The 20,354-nt window shown below is 45.0% G+C and overlaps 1 protein-coding gene across 1 annotated transcript; it reads right to left on the minus strand.

The window, feature by feature from the left end:
- Nucleotides 1-14,377: 14,377 nt before the first annotated feature.
- Nucleotides 14,378-20,354, minus strand: LOC106583207 (fibroleukin). The gene is made up of 6 exons (XM_014167113.2): nt 18,596-20,354; nt 17,576-17,771; nt 16,994-17,071; nt 16,742-16,854; nt 15,948-16,210; nt 14,378-15,120 (listed from the first exon to the last, which is right to left on the minus strand). Exons 1-6 carry the CDS (start codon nt 18,863-18,865, stop codon nt 14,790-14,792), a joined length of 1,251 nt encoding a protein of 416 aa, XP_014022588.1. The 5' UTR covers nt 18,866-20,354; the 3' UTR covers nt 14,378-14,789.

A 20,354-nucleotide genomic window follows, 5' to 3' on the forward strand; every position in this document is an offset into this window, starting at 1 on the left:
GCTCAGCATAAGGTAGTGTAGGAGAGAATGGGCATGTTAGACAAAATACAGGGGTATGTATGTGTGTGTGTGTGTGTGTGTGTGTGTGTGTGTGTGTGTGTGTGTGTGTGTGTGTGTGTGTGTGTGTGTGTGTGTGTGTGTGTGTGTGTGTGTGTGTGTGTGTGTGTGTGTGTGTGTGTGTGTGTGTGTGTGTGTGTGTGTGTGTGTGTGTGTGTTTGTTTGCATGTGTCAATTCGGTGTAACACTGTGCAAGAATGTTCCAGACTTGACGCCCAGCGGCTGGACAGGAAGTATGTGGAGTCCATAAAGGAAGTATGTACCGGTAGGATAGAGGGCTGAAAGAGAGAGAGAGATCATTGTTACAACAGTGTACATAGCCATAATATAACATTTAAAATGTCTGTATTCTTTTGAAACTTTTGTGAGTGTAATGTTTACTGTTCATTTCCGATTTTTATTTCAATTTTGTTTATTATCTCCTTCACTTGCTTCGGCAATGTAAACATATGTTTCCCATGCCAATACAGCCCTTTGAATTGAAATCGAATTGAGATCACACACTCTGTCTCTCCATATTTCCCTGTATTTTCCCTATCTCCTCATCCTCATTGCAAGTACAGAATGTACCAAGGTTTCACATTCCCTCTCTCACCTCACCTGGATGTAACAGTATCCATAGTAATGAAGGTGGGGTTGTGCAGAGATACGTTAGTTAGTAAGGTGCAGAGACAGAGGGTATGAGAAAGAGAGAGAGAGAGAGAGAGAGAGAGAGAGAGAGAAGAGAATGAAAGTCCAGACCAAACAGGAAAATAGGGCAAGGATTGTATTGGATGGTTCAGAGCAAAGGTGATGAATGAAAAGTGGTTGATTAACAACCTCTCTCTCTTTCTCTCTCCTTCTCTCTCTCCATATCTCTCCATCAGTCTGACAGTTCTAGTTTCCTAACATTGTTTCAGTAGAGGAATTTGGGTGCCCTGGGAGACACAGGCCACAATCATCAGCCGATAGGAAGTGCCCCATCCACCCAACAAGCCCATCATACAGAGAGAGAGAGAGAGAGAGAGGTTGTTACTCAACCATTTTTCAAATTAGATAAACACTAACACTAAATCTACAAAACTTAGTCGACTATGTTGATAACAGATTCTAGTTTGGGGAACAGAAACTGTACTAAGATCAAATGATAACATTAGCAGAATGTCAGACACAGTCCATCTTGCTCCATCTTCTCCTAATTGCAGGCCACTGGGCTTCCTCTCATCACCATTTTTGGTAGTGAGTGGAAACGCCAACCGGATGTTTCCCACTTATACATCCAGTGAAATATCTGGCTCATTGTTCTATCTGTGGCAGAACAAAGCAGAAGCAGCAGAGCCCACAGGCACCATGTCCCCCCTCAGCGCTGAGTCCATTCTCTACCCCACAAAGTAAAAAAATGACACAAACAGAAACTACTAAAGGGGAGGCCAGAAACTCTTTTTGCAGACCTCTACAAAAACGGTGATGTGTGTAATCTCATGTTTCTCACTGACCAGCCAAATGCATGGTGCTCAGCAGTCTGCTATCACTACCCATAAAGAAAGAGGGAATCTGTAATGGACGGAATCTGAAAGTAAAAGGCAGATTAAGGAGAGAGCAAAGGAGGTGACAGAGCTACATAAAGACAGGGAAAGCAGTAACAACAAGCTGACCACACTAAGAAAGGAGTTGAGGAGAGAAAGAGTACAGAGGGCAGACTGCAGGAGAGAAAGAGAACAGAGGGCAGACTGCAGGAGAGAAAGAGAACAGAGGGCAGACTGCAGGAGCAGCTAGATCACCACTCTGTGCACTGCCCTCACACAGCAGAGGAGCCCACCCCATCCAGCCAGGCCTCCCCAGCCCTGCCTGCTGCATGTCTCCCCTCAGCTCACAAAACAGCATCCCACTGACCGTAGCGCCGGCAAAGACCAGCCCCAATACCCACCAGCCCCCACTCTACCACCTCCAGTCCAGAAGACACACTGGCTTACATCGTCCTGTTGATGGACTCAAATGCGAAGTTTGTTCAGGAGAATAAACTTTTCCCTAGACACAAAATGAGAAATGTGTGGTGCCAAACAACGCAGGGTGCCACGGAGCTACAGTACCAGTCCAATGTTTGGATAGATCTACTCATTCAAGGGTTTTTCTTTATTTTTACTATTTTCTACATTGTACAATAATAGTGAAGACATCAAAACTATGAAATAACACATATGGAATCATGTAGTAACCAAAAATGTGTTAAATAAATATTTGAGATTTGAGATTTTTCAAAGTACCCACCCTTTGCCTTGATGGCAGCTTTGCACACTGTCATCAAGGCAAAGAGTGGCTACTTTGAAGAATCAGGGAAAATGAATCAGGGAAAATGTCAATAAAGACAATTGCCAGTTGGTCAGCGCATGCTCGGAGTACACGTCCTGGTAATCCGTCTTGCCCTGCGGCCTTGTGAATGTTCACCTGTTTGTGAATATTGACCAGCTGCGAAGAGAGCGATCACACAGTCGTCCAGAACAGCTGATGCTCTCTTGCATGTTTCAGTGTTACTTGCCTCGAAGTGAGCATAGAAGTTATTTAGCTCGTCTGGTATGCTTGTGTCACTGGGCAGCTCTCGGCTGTGCTTCCCTTTGTAGTCTGTAATAGTTTGCAGGCCCTGCCACATCCGACGAGTGTCGGAGCCGGTGTAGTACGATTCGATCTTAGTCCTGTATCGATGCTTTGCCTGCTTGATGGTTCGTCAGAGGGCATAGCGGGATTTCTTATAAGCTTCCGGGTTAGAGTCCCGCTCCTTGAAAGCGGCAGTTCTACCCTTTAGCTCAATGCGAATGTTGCCTGTAATCCATGGCTTCTGGTTGGGGTATGTACGTACAGTCACTGTGTGGATTACGTCATCGATGCACTTATTGATGAAGCCAGTGACTGATGTGGTGTACTCCTCAATGCCATCGGAAGAATCCCGGAACATGTTCCAGTCTGTGATAGCAAAGCAGTCCTATAGTTTGGCATCTGATTCATCAGACCACTTTTTTAGACCAAGTCACTGGTGCTTCCTGCTTTAATTTCTGCTTGTAAGCAGGAATCAGGAGGATAGAATTATGGTCAGATTTACCAAATGGCGGGTGAGGGAGAGCTTTGTACGCATCTCTGTGTGTGGAGTAAAGGTGGTCACTATTCAAGTGATAGGCTGTTTTAAAACTCTGCAGCTGCAATTAAAAAAATAAAACAGATTTACAATTAAAAAACAAGGTGACCCCTGAAAGCCAGATGTGTAAATTAGACCCGCTTTCTGTCTTAATATTACTCTTGCATATGCTATGCTGCAGCAAATGTAGGCCTACCTGTCACAAGAAAAAAGGTTACCATGATGAGATGATTGTGAACTGCGCTCCATACTGACATGGGCTGTCTGTTCCCATCCTGAGAGTCGATTCATCATGCAGAGGCCGTAGAGAAGCCATATTTAGACATCACAAATAATTTAACAGTTCCATTTCACGCCATGCTGTTCATTTAAATAATGTATTACAATTTACAGATTTCGCAGTTATTTATCCCAGGAAAAGGGAGTGGTTTTGGGCTGTAAATCCCGGTAAATCTCGGTAACCGGGTCCTCGCCATTCAACCCTAGTAGAGACAGAGCTGCATTTCCTTTTACACTGTGACAAATAGTCAGACTTGTTAGAATCTTTCTTTACCAAAATTGTCATTCTGTACAAAGAATTTGAAACAATAAAAATATTTATTAGGTGAAAAGCCCAAATGTGCAGTTTTGGCGGCCAAATATGTGTCCTCCTGCCACAACCTGAGGGAAGGCCAGTGAAAAGTGCAATGTTACGTCAATAAAATTTGCCTTTTTGTTTTGGCTTTCATACCATGCTATGTGGCTTTTCAGTCATGTTGAGACTGGCCTGCTACTATTGCTTTTATTTATTATTATTCTCATTAATATTGTTGTTGCTGTTAATGGTAATACCATTTCCACTACTACTACTATTATTGATGACTTATTGCTGTTGGTCCCACCTTTGTTGTTTTATGTGTACTTTGACAATGTAAGTAATTTAACTAATAATGAAGGTGGGGTTGTGCAGAGATACGTTAGTTAGAAAGGTGCAGAGACAGAGTGTATGAGAAAGAGAGAGAGAGAGAGATTTGCAACAACAGATGGCCTTGGTCATGGATTCATTCAACCACTTTTGAAGTCTGAACATGCATGACAAAGTTTGATTTTAAAGTGAATTGACCTGAGAATTGAGGGTGTTTGTAAAATGTTGTATATCTTTATGTCTGGTCTGTGAGTAGATCTTGGTTGATGGTAAGACTTAAATCCCCAGCAGGCTGTCGTCCTCCTGCAGGGAACTGTGACTGTCTGTCTGCTTCTTAAGCTGATTCACCAGCATCAACTGGTCCTGCCTGTCATATTCACTCTATACACATGCAGACAGGGAGTAAATAAGATGCAGATCTGTGTGTGTGTGTGTGTGTGTGTGTGTGTGTGTGTGTGTGTGTGTGTGTGTGTGTGTGTGTGTGTGTGTGTGTTAAGATTATGATTGAAGTTAAGCTAAAGCTGGTCTTTTACATAAGCATCTAAATAAATTATCAACTTTATTTTTTACTCACTCACTCTCTCTCACGCTCTCTTTCTGTCTCTCTCTCTCTCTCTCTCTCACACACACACACACACACGCACGCACGCACACACACACACACACACACACCACACACACAAAGTGTGTTCCCTCCCTCGCCCACCTTCTTCAGCATCCATCTATTTCTCCTCTCTTTGCCACGGTATGTCGCTCTCTCCTCACCTAAATCCTCTCCTCTGTTTGAAGTTACTGTATCAGTCAGTCAGTGAGTCTTTCTCCCACTCAGTGTGTGTGTGTGTGTGTGTGTGTGTGTGTGTGTGTGTGTGTGTGTGTGTGTGTGTGTGTGTGTGTGTGTGTGTGTGTGTGTGTGTGTGTGTGTTTGTGCGTGTGTGTTTGTGTTTGTATGTGTGTGACTCTCTCTTTCTCTCTCTCTCTCTCTCTCTCTCTCTCTCTCTCTGTGTCTCTCTGTCTCTGTTTTCCTATAGCCACAGCCAACCCAGGCCCTGCAGGTGCAAGAGAGAGACACAGTTGACCATTGTGCTACTTTACCACATCCTTCACCCTCTACCTCTCTCTCTGTCCCTCCCCAACATACACACCTGCACATACATTCCGGTGGGGAAAGACAATGTATTCAATGTATTCCATAATCCATCTATCTGTCTCTTACTCTGATTCCTCTGAGCGACTCCTGACCCCTAGTGGTGATGTAGGCAACTAGCTCTTACAGTCTCTCATCAGAATTAGAAGTTCATCCATGTTTCTCAAACCTCAAATTTCGTAGTTGTTGCGAACGTCACATATCAAAGTGTTTAAGGTTAAGTTCAGGCATTAACAACAAAGTCTTAAGGTTAGGCATTAACTCCCAATGGTTAAGGTAAGGGTTAAGGTTTGGGATAGACTTAAAACAAAAATCTACAAAGCAACTTTCTAGCTCTGGATTTGAACTTGCAACCTTTGGAATCAGAGGCACACAGGGTCCTGTGTTGCGCAGCGGTCAAAAGCACTGCAACAGCACTCACTGTTGCCTCTAGTGGCTGGTTTCTCCATCATCTTCTGACATCCTCAGACATGGATGGACGTCAAATACTGCCTTGTATCACGGGTGACCTGGCTGGGTCTAGGGTGGTCAGATACACCAAATCTATCTGTGTGTGGTGAGTAAAGTGCAATGTTTTGATACTAGAATGTTGTGTATATGATTACATTTGTTAATGGTTGATCAAGTCGACCACCCATGTTGATGTACTCTTTAATGTACTCTTATGTATTTGAGTGTATTTTCTGTGCCTTCCATTTAGCAGTGCGTGCCATTGTCAACAGTCCCTATGTGTGTGTGTTTGTGTCTTTTAGGGCAGGCTAAGAAGTTTTATCAAGGCAAAACATCACTTTGATATGAGGATTAGATTTTGCCTCATCCTCATCCTACCCTCTCCTTTTCTCCCTTTCCTCCTCTCTCCCTTGTAAAGGTGACAGACAACAGTTGAGCACTGGATTATTGGCGAGAAAAGCAGCACATTCTAGTAAACTTTCACCCTATCAGTGCTCACAACATTTACGACATCTAGTCTTGTCTTCATATACAGTATGTGTGTGTCAGTGGAGGCTGCTGAGGGGAGGACGGCTCATAATAATGGCTGGAACGAAGCCAATGGAATGGCATCAAACACATGGAAACCACGTGTTTGATCTATTTGGTACCATTCCACTGATTCCGATCAAGCCATTACCACGAGCCTGTCCTCCCAAATTAAGTAGTCACCAACCTCCTGTGGTGTGTGTGTGTGTGTGTGTGTGTGTGTGTGTGTGTGTGTGTGTGTGTGTGTGTGTGTGTGTGTGTGTGTGTGTGTGTGTGTGTGTGTGTGTGTGTGTGTGTGTCATCATTAATTTGGCTAGCAGTCATTTCCAGTGTGTGAGAACAACTCTGTTCATGGATTTGGTTCAAGCTCACCAGACGAAGCAGTCATAAATGAAGGCCTGTTGTGGAGTTTGTGGTTGGAGATACACTGCACACATTTGATTTGAGAAGGTGTTACCGACCAATTACACAACAAAACAACCCCCATTCCCGCAAAAAAGCCCCTCTACTTCCACCACACCTCTCCCTTCTTTCACTCCACCCATCTGCCACCTCTGTGAATGCGGAGAGAGCGATAGAAACAGAGAAAGAAGGAGAGTGATGCCAGCCATATGGCGCCCCTGTCCTCTCCTTCCCTCCCTCCCCTACCCCCTCTACTCACCACATCAGGATACACTTGTTCTGGTGGGATCCGGTTTCTAACGGAATGCTGCCTTGCTCTGGTTTGCCGCAGGCCCGGTATTATTAGCAGACACATCCCGTCCCCTCTCAGTGGGCTGGTGGTCAGGGAGGGGCACCCCTAACGGACTCTTAACCCCCCCACCACCATACCAACCCCCCCCGCCCCTCGACAGACAACACACTCATATTCCCTCCCTCCCCAAATTCACTCACCTCACCTTGCTTGCGGCCCAGAGTGCATTGCATCCCTTCATAAGGATCTTTACACAGTAAAGATCTTAAAGGGAAAAAGAGAAACTGCTGCTTCTCACATACTGAGCTCTCTTTTTGCTTTTCTCTGTATCCCCTTTTCTAATCTCCTCTTCTGTTCATAACTCCTCTTCTGCACCTGTAGCTGAGAGCCAAGGCTTAATGTCTCAGCTTAGGACAATAAGGGCCTGAGGCCCAGGGACTCTGAATCACGTCAACACTCTCTCTTACCATCCCCTCACTCTATGTGCTCCTTATGACCCTTAGGCCAGGGTCTAGTGCCCCAAATGTTGAGATGAGGTTTAGCATGACTCATGTCAGCAGAAGCTTAGCTCTAGTCTAAACTCTAGTTCTACAGGATTGGATGTGGGAATGCCAACCTCAGCTATTATCATATGACTTTCTCATGGCTATTCAATATTCATGAATTGACATACTTTCAACAATTCCTAAAGATCACATTAGGACCCACTGGTGTGTCGTGGTTGAACTGCATTCTGACATACAGATTATTTAGAGGGTCACAAGAATATTGGGCGAGTCACTAAAAGGTTTGGAAAGTACTTTCCCCGAATACTCTTCATATCTCTGTACAATAGCTATAGGATGGTATCATATTAAGCTGATTCCTCCACTGTGGCTATGATACAGCCAGATAACCATAAGGACAGAGTTCTCACGATGTCAAGACCCAGTGTGGTGGGAACAGCCTCTTATTCCAATAGAGAAGCACTGATCACGTGCCCTGTCGCCCTCCGCTCTGCTCCGCCACAATGTGTTTCTTATACACACTGCCGTTTTGTATGTGCACTGTAGTTTCCCTCACTGTTTATTTTCATTCAAAACACAATTTCTATTGTCTGGTGACGGAGGCCTCTCTTACACATTGTGCCTCTGCACGTAGCGGCACTGTGCCTCTGTGTATTCACATGTGAACCTTTTAGGCCTTTTGGATAGTTTTTTCCCAGATGAACTTTTTGGTACAAATCAGAAAGAGATTATTTTTCCAGAACCTTCTCTTGACTTCAAGCGTCATCCCCAAGCAACACTGCCATCTGGTGTTGAGATCTGCTCTTGGGAGGTTAGTATGTTCAGACCTGCTGAGTGTGTCAGGAAACAGCTCCATGGAAGGCTGGATATACAATCATGCTTCAAATCTAGTCCCAAGCTTTCATTGGGCCTGCTTGGGTCAGGATGAGTTTCATTGTGTTGGATGTCTTTGTCTCGTTCTATTTTAAAGTATTTCAGTATGTATTGGACTTTACACAACTTAACAGGCCAACTGAATGTAGGCTTATATCACATGCACCCAAAAGGTTCTATCTATACAAGAAAATCAGAAAAAGAGCAACACTGAGTCCCTTTTGATCATCTATCGCTCTTGAACATCACCAGTAGTGCTTTGAGATTGCCATGGTAATGTTGGCACAGAACCAGAAGAGAGTGGGTTGTGAGAGCGCCTGTCTGCTGACTCTCATGGTCACTGTAGCCCAATGTCTATCTAGTACCAGTGCCGAAGTGAGGTGAGGCAGGTTGTTGTTCGTAACACTGTGTACTCTGTGCTCCAGAGCTGTTGAAACGGCGCGGGTCACATGTGCCACTTCCCCCAGTGGCATATGGCGGTTCTCAGGGGGGATGTTGCTGGCTAACCGTTGCCCAGGCTGGGCTTCCGGCCTATGGGCAGCTCAGCCCACAGGTGCCCCTCTCGCCCTCCAGCACCCCCGCTATCATCCCATTCCAGACATCGTGCCAGGATACTGTGGTGACACAGCCCTGGGCCCTCGGTTCCTCCCATGTCAACAAGACTGAATATGGGAAATTGGCTCCAATTCCATTAATATGATTAAAATACTATATGCCAATCCCTCATCCATAGTTATAACAGGCAATATCTGCTCTGCTCTGTTCAGAATCATTAGAAGCAGCAGATGGCGATCCGATTTCTCCTTTGCTATTTTTATTATTCATGGAACCCCTGGCCCAGGCAATTTGTCAATCAAAGGAAATAACACACATTTCCCTTAAATATACTGATCCTTTCATCTCATTATACATTGACAATATTTTGCTTTATCTAGGCAATGTATCTCAATTTCTCCAAAATGCTTTGAAGATCATAGGATAAATTCAGATTCATCTCAAATTAGCCCCCAATGGACTCCATCTCTACTTATGGAATCCCAATAGTTTTGTAGAAAAATATTTGGGAGTAGATATATTTCCTCCCTTAGGTAAAACCATTGGCAGAAACTTTAACAGAGTGCTCAAATCAATTCAATTCAACCTCAGTAGATGGACAAACATTCCAGTTCCTTTAACCGGTAGAAAATCTATTGTCCAAATGAATATATTGCCATGGTTTAATTTCTGCAGTTCAATGTTTCCCATGTCGCCCCTTCTGGCTATTGAGAAAAAATATATAAATGAGAAAACATAATTTAGAAAAATATTTAACATATTTATAGGGCCCCTCTTAGAGTTGTTTATTAACCATTATTCTACCATGTACAGTACATTCAGAAAGTATTCAGACCCCTTGACTTTTTCCACATTTTGTTATGTTACAGCCTTATTCTAAAATGTATTAAATTGTTTTTTTGCCCCCTCATCAATCTACACATAATACCCATAATAACAAAGCAAAAACAGGTTTTTAGAAATGGCTGCAAATGTATATATTTTACTCAGTAATGCCTTGCATCCCCCCAATGGTCCAAATATCGAATCCGTACCCTTGCCAATGTCATGGATAGTAATTCTTTGAGAACATTCACAAGATTTGAAAGACACAAACATTACCAGACAAATCCTTTTTTTCTATATTTACAACTTAGGTTAGCTATGCTGGTCTATGGAGTCCCTTGGGAAACCCAACCAAACCATCTAATGATGGGATTCATGAACAAATTATCTGGGCTACCGAAAGGACTCATTTCGGTAATATATAAACAACTTTTGGAAAGCTCATATTCTCAGCTAGCCATTAACAAAGTATGGACCACAAATGTAAGTGAATCTGAACAACCATTTAACTGGAACAGAATATGGAAAAATATGACCTTGGCATCTCGTAATCTGGGGGGGCGACTGCAACCAGGGGAGAACGACTGCCCTTCATTGAGGAGATGGGCAGTTGTTGGTTGGATTAGTTTGGGGGAATGGGATGGGAGGTTGGGGTGGAGATATGATATGAACTAACTATATGAATTTGTATATTCAACCTGTAACCCCCCCTCAATGAAAAAATGGCATAAATAAATACATTGATCAACAACAAAAAAACAACCCAGATGGGAGGCGAGGAGAAGGGGAGAGAGATGCTTACAGGTATGAGGAGTTACTGAGTGACAAGTGTTTTTAATCATCAATGTAGTGATCTTAATTGTGTGTAGTGATCCAATATTCCATTGCCATATGTTCATATGTTCTGAGATAGTCCTCTCAATTTGAACATGTTCAACTCAGTTCAGCGATTCTTGCACGCCCACAAAACATTGCCCTTGAATATTACTGTAACTCCATTATACTACATTTCCATTGATGTCATGTAATGTTGATTGTACCAGTGGCAGTGAACTTGTCAGTTTTGATCCTAACTAAATATTTTCAGGTCTGAGTTTGTCAGCACTAATAGGTAATGAACCTCATAGAGGACAATATGCCTGGTTTGGTTTTACTCTTTGTAACTCAACCCAGGTATCAGTGATTAACAGTTCTCTCCAACCACAAGGGGGCAGATTGTCTCTTATCCCACATCAAGTTACATTAAAGCCAGAACTGTCAATCAATGACATGGCAAAAGAGACATCACAGGAGTGTGTGTGTATGTGTGTATGTGTGTGAGAGAGAGATATAGATAGAGAGAGAGGGAGATAATGATAACTGAGGCGGTATGATCAAACCATGTCTGTGAGGGGAGAAGCCAGCTTGAAGCCTCTAATAGAGGCTTGTCTTTATTAAGCCAAGCACATCATGCACCTCCCATTCGTGTGTGTGTGTGCATGCGTGCATGTGTGTATGTGCGTGCATGAGCATGAAAGTAGTGTTTATGCAGAAGTACTGTGTGGTCAAGTTTGCGTATATAAGAACTGCACCGCATATAGTGTCTGCTATGCTGAGGACAGTGTTTGTGTTTGCTTTGCTGCAGGCAGTATGTGTTTGTGCTTGTCGGTTTGTTTGTATAGGTAGTGTGTGTGAAAACCTGTGGCTAGTTGAGAGCCTGCCTACCTGCTGTATGTCCGTCTGTTTAACCCAACTCGTAGTTATTATTAGCCACTCAGACTGGCAGCTCATCGCGAACACTGCTAAAACGGGCAAAGCAGTTAACACACCCCCTCACCCACCACCCCCACATAGCCTCACCATCCCCCATACACACACTCACATCCCCACACACCCTGTACACCCCCCACACACACACACACACCGCTCACACACACACTCTAAACTCCCAAAAAAGCTCTGTGAACCACAGCCAGAGGGAGCCGCCCGTCTGACGCCAACTCCTAAGGACAGCCGGGGGTCAGTGTGTGTGTGTGTGTGTGTGTGTGTGTGTGTGTGTGTGTGTGTGTGTGTGTGTGTGTGTGTGTGTGTGTGTGTGTGTGTGTGTGTGTGTGTGTGTGTGAATATTTGAGTGTGTGTGTGTGTCTTTCTCTGTGTGTCAGAAAGTGTGTGAGCTCCTAACGCCATCATTGTGTGGGACATTGGTGTGGGACAGTGTGAAAGCTGTTACAGGTTATTTGTGGTAGGAGAAGGGGAGGCCCTTTACCAAAACTGAGCTGTTCTCTGTTGACTGTCATAGCATCATTTCAAAAGAAAAGACAGTTAGGGTTTGGCTGAGCAATCCCACAGCTGGAGTCAGAACACAGGGGCCTGGAGACCTAGGGGTAGAGAGCACTGAGTTGGCTGTCGGCTGCCCCTCTGTTGTACATTAGCACGTTAGCATGTTATCGGGCCATGGCTTTGAGGGGTCTGAGTATCACCCAACTGATAGCTGACCCCCCTCTGCATGAACCTGGCGCCAGCTGACCCTATATCCAGGGGGGAGAGAACAGGAGAAGCAGCCACCATGAAACTCTGACTATCTAAGTTTTATAGTGTCATTTTTTGTGAAACTACAGACCTGAAAAATGAAGAGGTGCTTTGCTAAAGTACTATACTCAACTGACAGGTACTGTCACATACTCTGTAAAATGTAATTTGTTACATGATGGGTGAGGGGTCTTTACTTAGTTTCCTGGTCAGCTAATTCTCCTGTTGAGACTGAGGCATTCCTAATATGGACACCTTAAGAGATTATCAGATGGTTGAAATGAATATGCTTGTTTGGGTGATTGAATTAAACCTGTGTAGAATGTCATATGTATAGACCTAACAGGACACATGGATGTCAAGTACCTTTCTTACATAACTTCAAACTGATTTTCAGGCCGAATCTGTTCATCTTTTATGTTTTTATATGTTGACATATCTTATTTACCCCAAATAATACTGGTAAACCATATTCAGAGACACAATAACTCAGTCATTGGTTATAAATGTTATAGAAATGTATTTCAATAATAATTTCTCTATACTAAAGGCCTGATTGTCAATGTACATTTCTACATTTCATTTTTGTGGAAAGATTTGCATAACATACTGTATGAAAACTTTACTGTCGTTTAAATATCACAACAAAAAAAGATGTGGGGTGGCACAGTATATGGCTCGAATGATGGATAATAAAAATGAAGCAGGGGTGAGGAACCCATGAGCCTTTATGATCACATATTCTGCTGGTTCATGGTGTAATTCAACTTCTTCAACACATACTTGAATTATAAATAAGGATAGAGACATCTAACCACTTTTCCATTTAACACTATATACACTGCTCAAAAAAATAAAGGGAACACTTAAACATCACAATGTAACTCCAAGTCAATCACACTTCTGTGAAATCAAACTGTCCACTTAGGAAGCAACACTGATTGACAATAAATTTCACATGCTGTTGTGCAAATGGAATAGACAACAGGTGGAGATTATAGGCAATTAGCAAGACACCCCCAATAAAGGAGTGGTTCTGCAGGTGGTGACCACAGACCACTTCTCAGTTCTTATGCTTCCTGGCTGATGTTTTGGTCACTTTTGAATGCTGGTGATGCTTTCACTCTAGTGGTAGCATGAGACGGAGTCTACAACCCACACAAGTGGCTCAGGTAGTGCAGCTCATCCAGGATGGCACATCAATGCGAGCTGTGGCAAGAAGGTTTGCTGTGTCTGTCAGCGTAGTGTCCAGAGCATGGAGGCGCTACCAGGAGACAGGCCAGTACATCAGGAGACGTGGAGGAGGCCGTAGGAGGGCAACAACCCAGCAGCAGGACCGCTACCTCCGCCTTTGTGCAAGGAGGAGCAGGAGGAGCACTGCCAGAGCCCTGCAAAATGACCTCCAGCAGGCCACAAATGTGCATGTGTCTGCTCAAATGGGGGTTGTGCTTACAGCCCAACACCGTGCAGGACGTTTGGCATTTGCCAGAGAACACCAAGATTGGCAAATTCGCCACTGGCGCCCTGTGCTCTTCACAGATGAAGCAAGTTCACACTGAGCACATGTGACAGACGTGACAGAGTCTGGAGACGCCGTGGAGAACGTTCTGCTGCCTGCAACATCCTCCAGCATGACCGGTTTGGCGGTGGGTCAGTCATGGTGTGGGGTGGCATTTCTTTGGGGGGCCGCACAGCCCTCCATGTGCTCGCCAGAGGTAGCCTGACTGCCATTAGGTACCGAGATGAGATCCTCAGACCCCTTGTGAGACCATATGCTGGTGCGGTTGGCCCTGGGTTCCTCCTAATGCAAGACAATGCTAGACCTCATGTGGCTGGAGTGTGTCAGCAGTTCCTGCAAGAGGAAGGCATTGATGCTATGGACTGGCCCGCCCGTTCCCCAGACCTGAATCCAATTGAGCACATCTGGGACATCATGTTTCGCTCCATCCACCAACGCCACGTTGCACCACAGACTGTCCAGGAGTTGGCGGATGCTTTAGTCCAGGTCTGGGAGGAGATCCCTCAGGAGACCATCCGCCACCTCATCAGGAGCATGCCCAGGCGTTGTAGGGAGGTCATACAGGCACGTGGAGGCCACACACACTACTGAGCCTCATTTTGACTTGTTTTAAGGACATTACATCAAAGTTAGATCAGCATGTAGAGTGGTTTTCCACTTTAATTTTGAGTGTGACTCCAAATCCAGACCTCCATGGGTTGATAAATTGGATTTCCATTGATTATTTTTGTGTGATTTTGTTGTCAGCACATTCAACTATGTAAAGGAAAAGTATTTAATAAGATTATTTCATTCATTCAGATCTAGGATGTGTTATTTTAGTGTTCCCTTTATTTTTTGGAGCAGTATATTTACACCTAGAACAAGTGATTTTGTGGCCCACCATCCCAACATCATCCAGTGAATCAAACATCCAGTCATCTGCTGATTAACAATAACCTTCACACAATCTGCAACCAGATTAGGGTTTCCCTAGCTGGGGCAGATCACAAACAGATCTGGGACCAGGCTATATTTATATATACAGAACCTGGCTCGGAGTATGTAGTAGGCCTACATTTTACAGATTACTACTTCACATTAACTGTCCCATTTCAATCTGCTCCCAAGTCATTCTTTATTAGAAGTTGCGTGGGCGTGTCTTCATCGCCACACTCTTAAAGGAGTAGCGCTCTCCACTGCGGCTGTCTGTCAGGATGTACCAGGTGCCCCAGTAAATGCCGTTGGTCAGCCCGCTGTAGCGCCCGCGGTAGTACCGTCCATTCAGGTTAGCCGCCAGGCAGGCATCGAACCACCAGCCCGCACCGTAGTACTGCGCACAGTTCCCCGAGGTGTAGCGGTCATGATCACGGTCGTTGGTGCTGAACGCTCGGCCGTCGTGGTTGTAGTGTTTGCTATAGCTCAGGGCATTTCCCGCGTCACCAGCGTACTCCCGTGCTGTCAGACGGTACCTGGGAGAAGGAGAGACAACATTTACTCAGCGTTCATAACCAAGTGGGAAGGTGGTATTTACCACATACGACTAGGAAAATACACTTGAACGCCCCTCCAACTGGTAATTACTAGTGGGACACTCGTCTATCATCCCTGATCTCCGTCTTCTCCCACATACTGACCTCTGATGTCACCTACTAAGGAAATTACCTCAATAACAGGATTTTCAGCAGTTAAATCCAACAACAAAATACAATTTATAAAAAGCTATCTATTAAAAGTGTTTTTGAACAATATAATTTGTTTGCGAGCACGACAGTGTACTTTTAGTTGATGGTTGCCGCAACTTGTTTGCCATTAGCCAATCTCAATGAGTTCAAAGCATGTGAATGCATCCAACTCATATTTATTACTTCACAACTGGAAATTGCCACCTTCCCACTTGGTTATGAACACAGCATAACACCATGAGCGTATTAGTGTATTATATGTATTATATGTTAAAGAGATATTATGTTCACTCCAAAATCAAAGTTTGTCAGATGTTTACTGACGTCAAAAGAGGTCTAATGTTGAGATGAGTCCACGTCATACTCCATCAGTTGTGTAGATCCAGATACAAGCATTAAAGATAGGCACTGTCTAATTTCAGGCTGTGCCTATCTTCCTATTCAGATGCCGTGGGACCTGAACTGATCTTGACATTATCCCACTTTTGTAAAAAAATAAAATATATATATATATAATTGGTAATCTTTCATTTTGAGGCAAACAATTTCTTTAATTTGTGTATAATATACACTGTATATCTTAGTCTTCCTATCTATCTGTGTGTTTCCATTACTTCTGTGTCTCTGTTGCCACTCTAAAGGTGTTGTAGGTGGCTTGGCGTTTCTGCTTGTGCCAGTCCTCCAGTTGAATACGCAGTAGGTGTTGACCAGTGTTGGTGAGAGCATGCAGTGCTGCGTTCCCCAGCCAGTGTTCTCCCTGTGGGGAACCAAAACCCTCGCGGTACTCCTGCCACGTCCGATTGAAGTCCACCGAGCCATCTCTCCGACGCTGGAACATCGTCCACCCTCCGCCTGCCGTCTCCATGTCACACTCTGCCTGGGGAGGGGCAAAGGTAACAACTCTTGGACATCCGGCACAATAATGATGAAGTTTCCCTGACCATTGGCAATAGTAGAGAGAATATACGGGGTGATTATTGAGATACAGTATGTAACGCATTGAGAAATGTTTCTGTAATCAGTGGCCTTGTGGTTTGAGTGTCCGCCATGAGATTGGAAGGTTCGGAGTTCCATCCCCAGCCGAGTCATACCAAAGACTGTAAAAATGGAACCCGGTGCATCTCTGCTTAGCACTCAGCAGTAAGGAGATATATTTGGGGTAAGGCCCTGTGATAGACTAGCATCCTGTCCAGGGGGTGTACCTGTACATCAAGCTGCCTTGTGCTACAGAAACAGGAGATAGGCTCCTGCTCCCGTGAGCCGTTCTGGCTTGCACAAGCAAGGCTACTTTACTACTGTAATCTGTAAAGTCAGCTCCCTCGCCTGTTTTTTCTCGCTGTACGTTCCCCTCCAAGCTCTACAGATGGTGCATAACACACATACAGAGTGTGTTAGTATTAGGAGGTACCTGGACTGCAGGTCTGCGTGGGTCAGGCTGGATGGTGTAGATTCCGTTCTCTCTGACCCCCAAACCATAGATCTCAGCACAGTCCTGAGGATGCAGCCTCGCTGAGGGGGCCACTGCAACACACACACACACTTGCGCTCTTACATCTGTATATTCTGTACGCACATGCGCACACATGCACTCAAGTACACACAAGCACGCACACACACACACACACACACACACACACACACACACACACACTGCTCTCACCTGTTGGAGGGTGTTGTGTGATGCTTCTCAATAGTAGTAGCAAGTCTTTCTCTCCCTCTCTCCCAACCGCTGCCCCCTCTAAACACATAAAACAAGAAGAGGTTGTGTGAGATTGAGGACCCATCCCACTGTCATTACATATAGAGTTATCTTCTGATCTGTTGTAGAAGTTATATGGTGGTTTTGTGAAGGTTAAAGAGTTGTGCACTGGGTTGTGAGATACCAGTGAACTATCTATCTGCCTTACTCATCCCACACAGAGCCTTGCATTCCTGTGCACTCACCTCTGACTGACACAGACCAGGCCTCACTACGACTTTGTTAACTGTGAGTGTGTGTGGCCCTCTTAAGAGATAGGAGAGACACCGTCATTGTGTGGAGAGGGATCAAGAGAATGAACAGGAGGATACACAAAAAGAGAGAAGATAGGTAGTAACAATGTGTGCATCTGTGTGTGTATGTATGTGTGTGTGTGTGTGTGTGTGTGTGTGTGTGTGTGTGTGTGTGTGTGTGTGTGTGTGTGTGTGTGTGTGTGTGTGTGTGTGTGTGTGTGTGTGTGTGTGTGTTCGCCATGCTCCTCACCCAGTCGTCTGGCCATAGCCCTGAGGGCCTGGCTGTGACAGTGGAGGTCACACTCTGTCAGCACTGCAGCCATCAGAGCCAGAATGGCCCCCAGCGTGTCCCCTCCCTGGCCTCCCTGGCCCCTGGGGGCCCACTGCTCCTGGAAGGAATGCATACAGCGCTGCAACTGGAACAGACGCTCCGACACATTCCCTGCCTGCAGAGACCACACACAACATTACAGTCATGACATGACACACACACGCAAGCATGTACCAGCATTACAGTCACATCACACAAACACAAACCGACACGAAGGCATGCAAAGTAGATGACTGCCACAGACTCAATCACTCAGTCACCCTTACATCCCTCCTAGCCATGTCAGTGGAACACCTGTCATTGCATGAGCTCAGCAAAGCCATATGATGAGGACATTTATAAACCCAAGCCTAATTTTACTCCCTCTTTGATCGTTATCTCTGGAAAGCATCTGTCAAGTGGTGCCAAGTGAAAAGTGCCCCTAATCCCCAGAGTAGGGACCTGTTGCCCGCTCTCCACATACTGTACCACTGACACTAATGCTTACGACACCAGACACTACCCACTGGGCACAGACGTCAATTCAACGTCTATTTCACGTTGGTTCAACGTAATTTCATTTAAATTACGTGGAAACGTTGATTCAACCAATGTGTACCCAGTGGGTGTCTATGCCACTATGCTACAGAGTTGGGCTCAATTCCATTTCAATTGGCTGAGTGACGTTATGTCCATAGTCACTGTTTCAGCGGCCTAAACTTTACACCCGCACCACACAAACCAGAGGGACATGGTGTGTCAGACTCAGAGACTCTGCACCAGCATTATCTAATCACTCCTACCAAGCAAACATTGTCCAGGCCTTCCTCTGTGCCACCCAGCTCAGAATGCTCATTGTTTGGTGTGTACAATACCTGAGTCAGTTATATCAATACCTCACTCATTCAACTGGGAAAAGCACAGGAAATGACTTCAGATTGACCTGGTGATGTCACTCACCTCGGGCTGGACCTGCCGGACTTCTTGTCTGTGTTCCTCCCTCAGAGGGGGGTCGGAGGCAGCCAGGGGGGCAACCACCACCCTGCAGCCCGCCGTCCCGGGGCTCCCCTCACACCACCCTGACCCTATGCTCGCTAGCGGAGCGGCAACCAGACTGTCCCTGCAAGGGGGGTGGGGACAGACCGGGGGTGCGTCCGGGGGGGACAACACGGCCCCCACACACAGGGACAGCAGTAGTGGAACCACGCCGATTGAGCCCAGTAGAATCATGTGAAAACTCCTAAAAGAATTTGAAAAGCTGGCAGAATTCAGTCTCTCAGACACCTCTGAGCTTCACCGTTTACTGTCCCTCCCGACACCGGTTTTCACCTTAAAGCTGTTCCATCTTGCCAGCCTCTTGGATTTGGGTGCCCACACCTCTTTGGTGCCACTTGTCCTTTTTTAAATTATTTTTTGTTGTACTTGATGGGTTTCTCCTCCACTCCTGAGTCTGTCGGCTTGATGCTTTGTTTGAAGCCTTGGATGGTGTCCCTCCACTCTCTGCCCATATAACCTTCTTCTATTTCTGTGTGAACTTCTTCATCTTTATCTGTCTCTCCATGTCTATCTCTTTTTTTAATCTAATCTTACTGTGATCCCGATCTCTCTGTCTGTCTCTTTCTATCTTTGTTTCTATGTAAATACCTATTTCATCCTCTCGACTTCTCTTCCTATTTTTTCTCTCTCCCTCTGTTTCTCTTTCTCTCTCTCTTTCTGTTGGTGAGGTTCTTTTGGCTCAAATTCCTAGATAACTGTGCCTCTCTATGCTGTCTGGCACGCACTAACGCACACACCTCCTGATTCACACACACACACACACACACACACACACACACACACACACACACACACACACACACACACACACACACGGACGCGCACGGACACACGGTCACACACAATCCATCCATCTCCTTGACCCATCCCCTCTCTCTCTCTCTCTGACTCTCTCTCTCTCCCTCTCCCTCCCTCTGTTTCTGACTCTCTCTCCCTGTGTGTGTGTGTGTCTCTCTCTCCCCCTCTCTCCCTCTCTCTCAGACTCTCTCTCTCCCTCTCTCACTCTCTCTCTCTCTCCCTCTCTCTCTCACACAGTTTATGGACACAGAAACAAGAGGAGTGTTCGAGGAGCTTGTTGTAGAGTTGCATCCCTATCTCAAATGAACAGACATTTTCAGTAGACTGGATTTTTACTCGCCTCTCCATTTGTCTCTTATCTCACACACATGCTCAAGTCACATGTTCCTCCCCCTCCTACATCCCTCTCTCTTTTTCTCCTTCTCTCTGTCTCTCTTTATCTTTCCCTCTGACAGTCAGTGCCTGCCTTTAACTCTCCCCTGTTAGTGTGTCTTTGTGAAAAATGTGTATGTGTATATTTGTGACGCTTTTCCTCCAAGAGGCCAAATCTTTTCTAGCACTACCCTCTCTTGTATATCCTCACCCCATACCTTTAGTTTATTGCTGGATGTGTTTACCAACTGAGTTCCTACCAGGTCTTAAAGACTAGGCACTCAATAGTGTAGAGCAGTCAGGAATTCGTCCATTAACTCTAGGGTCATCCCGACTCATTAGCAATGGTGTAAAGTACTTAAGTAAAAATACTTTAATGTACTACTTAAGTAGTTTTTGGGAGTATCTGTACTTTACTTTACTATTTATATTTTGGGAAACTTTTACTTCACTACATTCCTAAAGAAAATAACATACTTTTTATTCCCTACAT

Source organism: Salmo salar, chromosome ssa22 (assembly GCF_905237065.1).
Source record: "Salmo salar chromosome ssa22, Ssal_v3.1, whole genome shotgun sequence".
Classification (NCBI taxonomy): domain Eukaryota; kingdom Metazoa; phylum Chordata; class Actinopteri; order Salmoniformes; family Salmonidae; genus Salmo; species Salmo salar.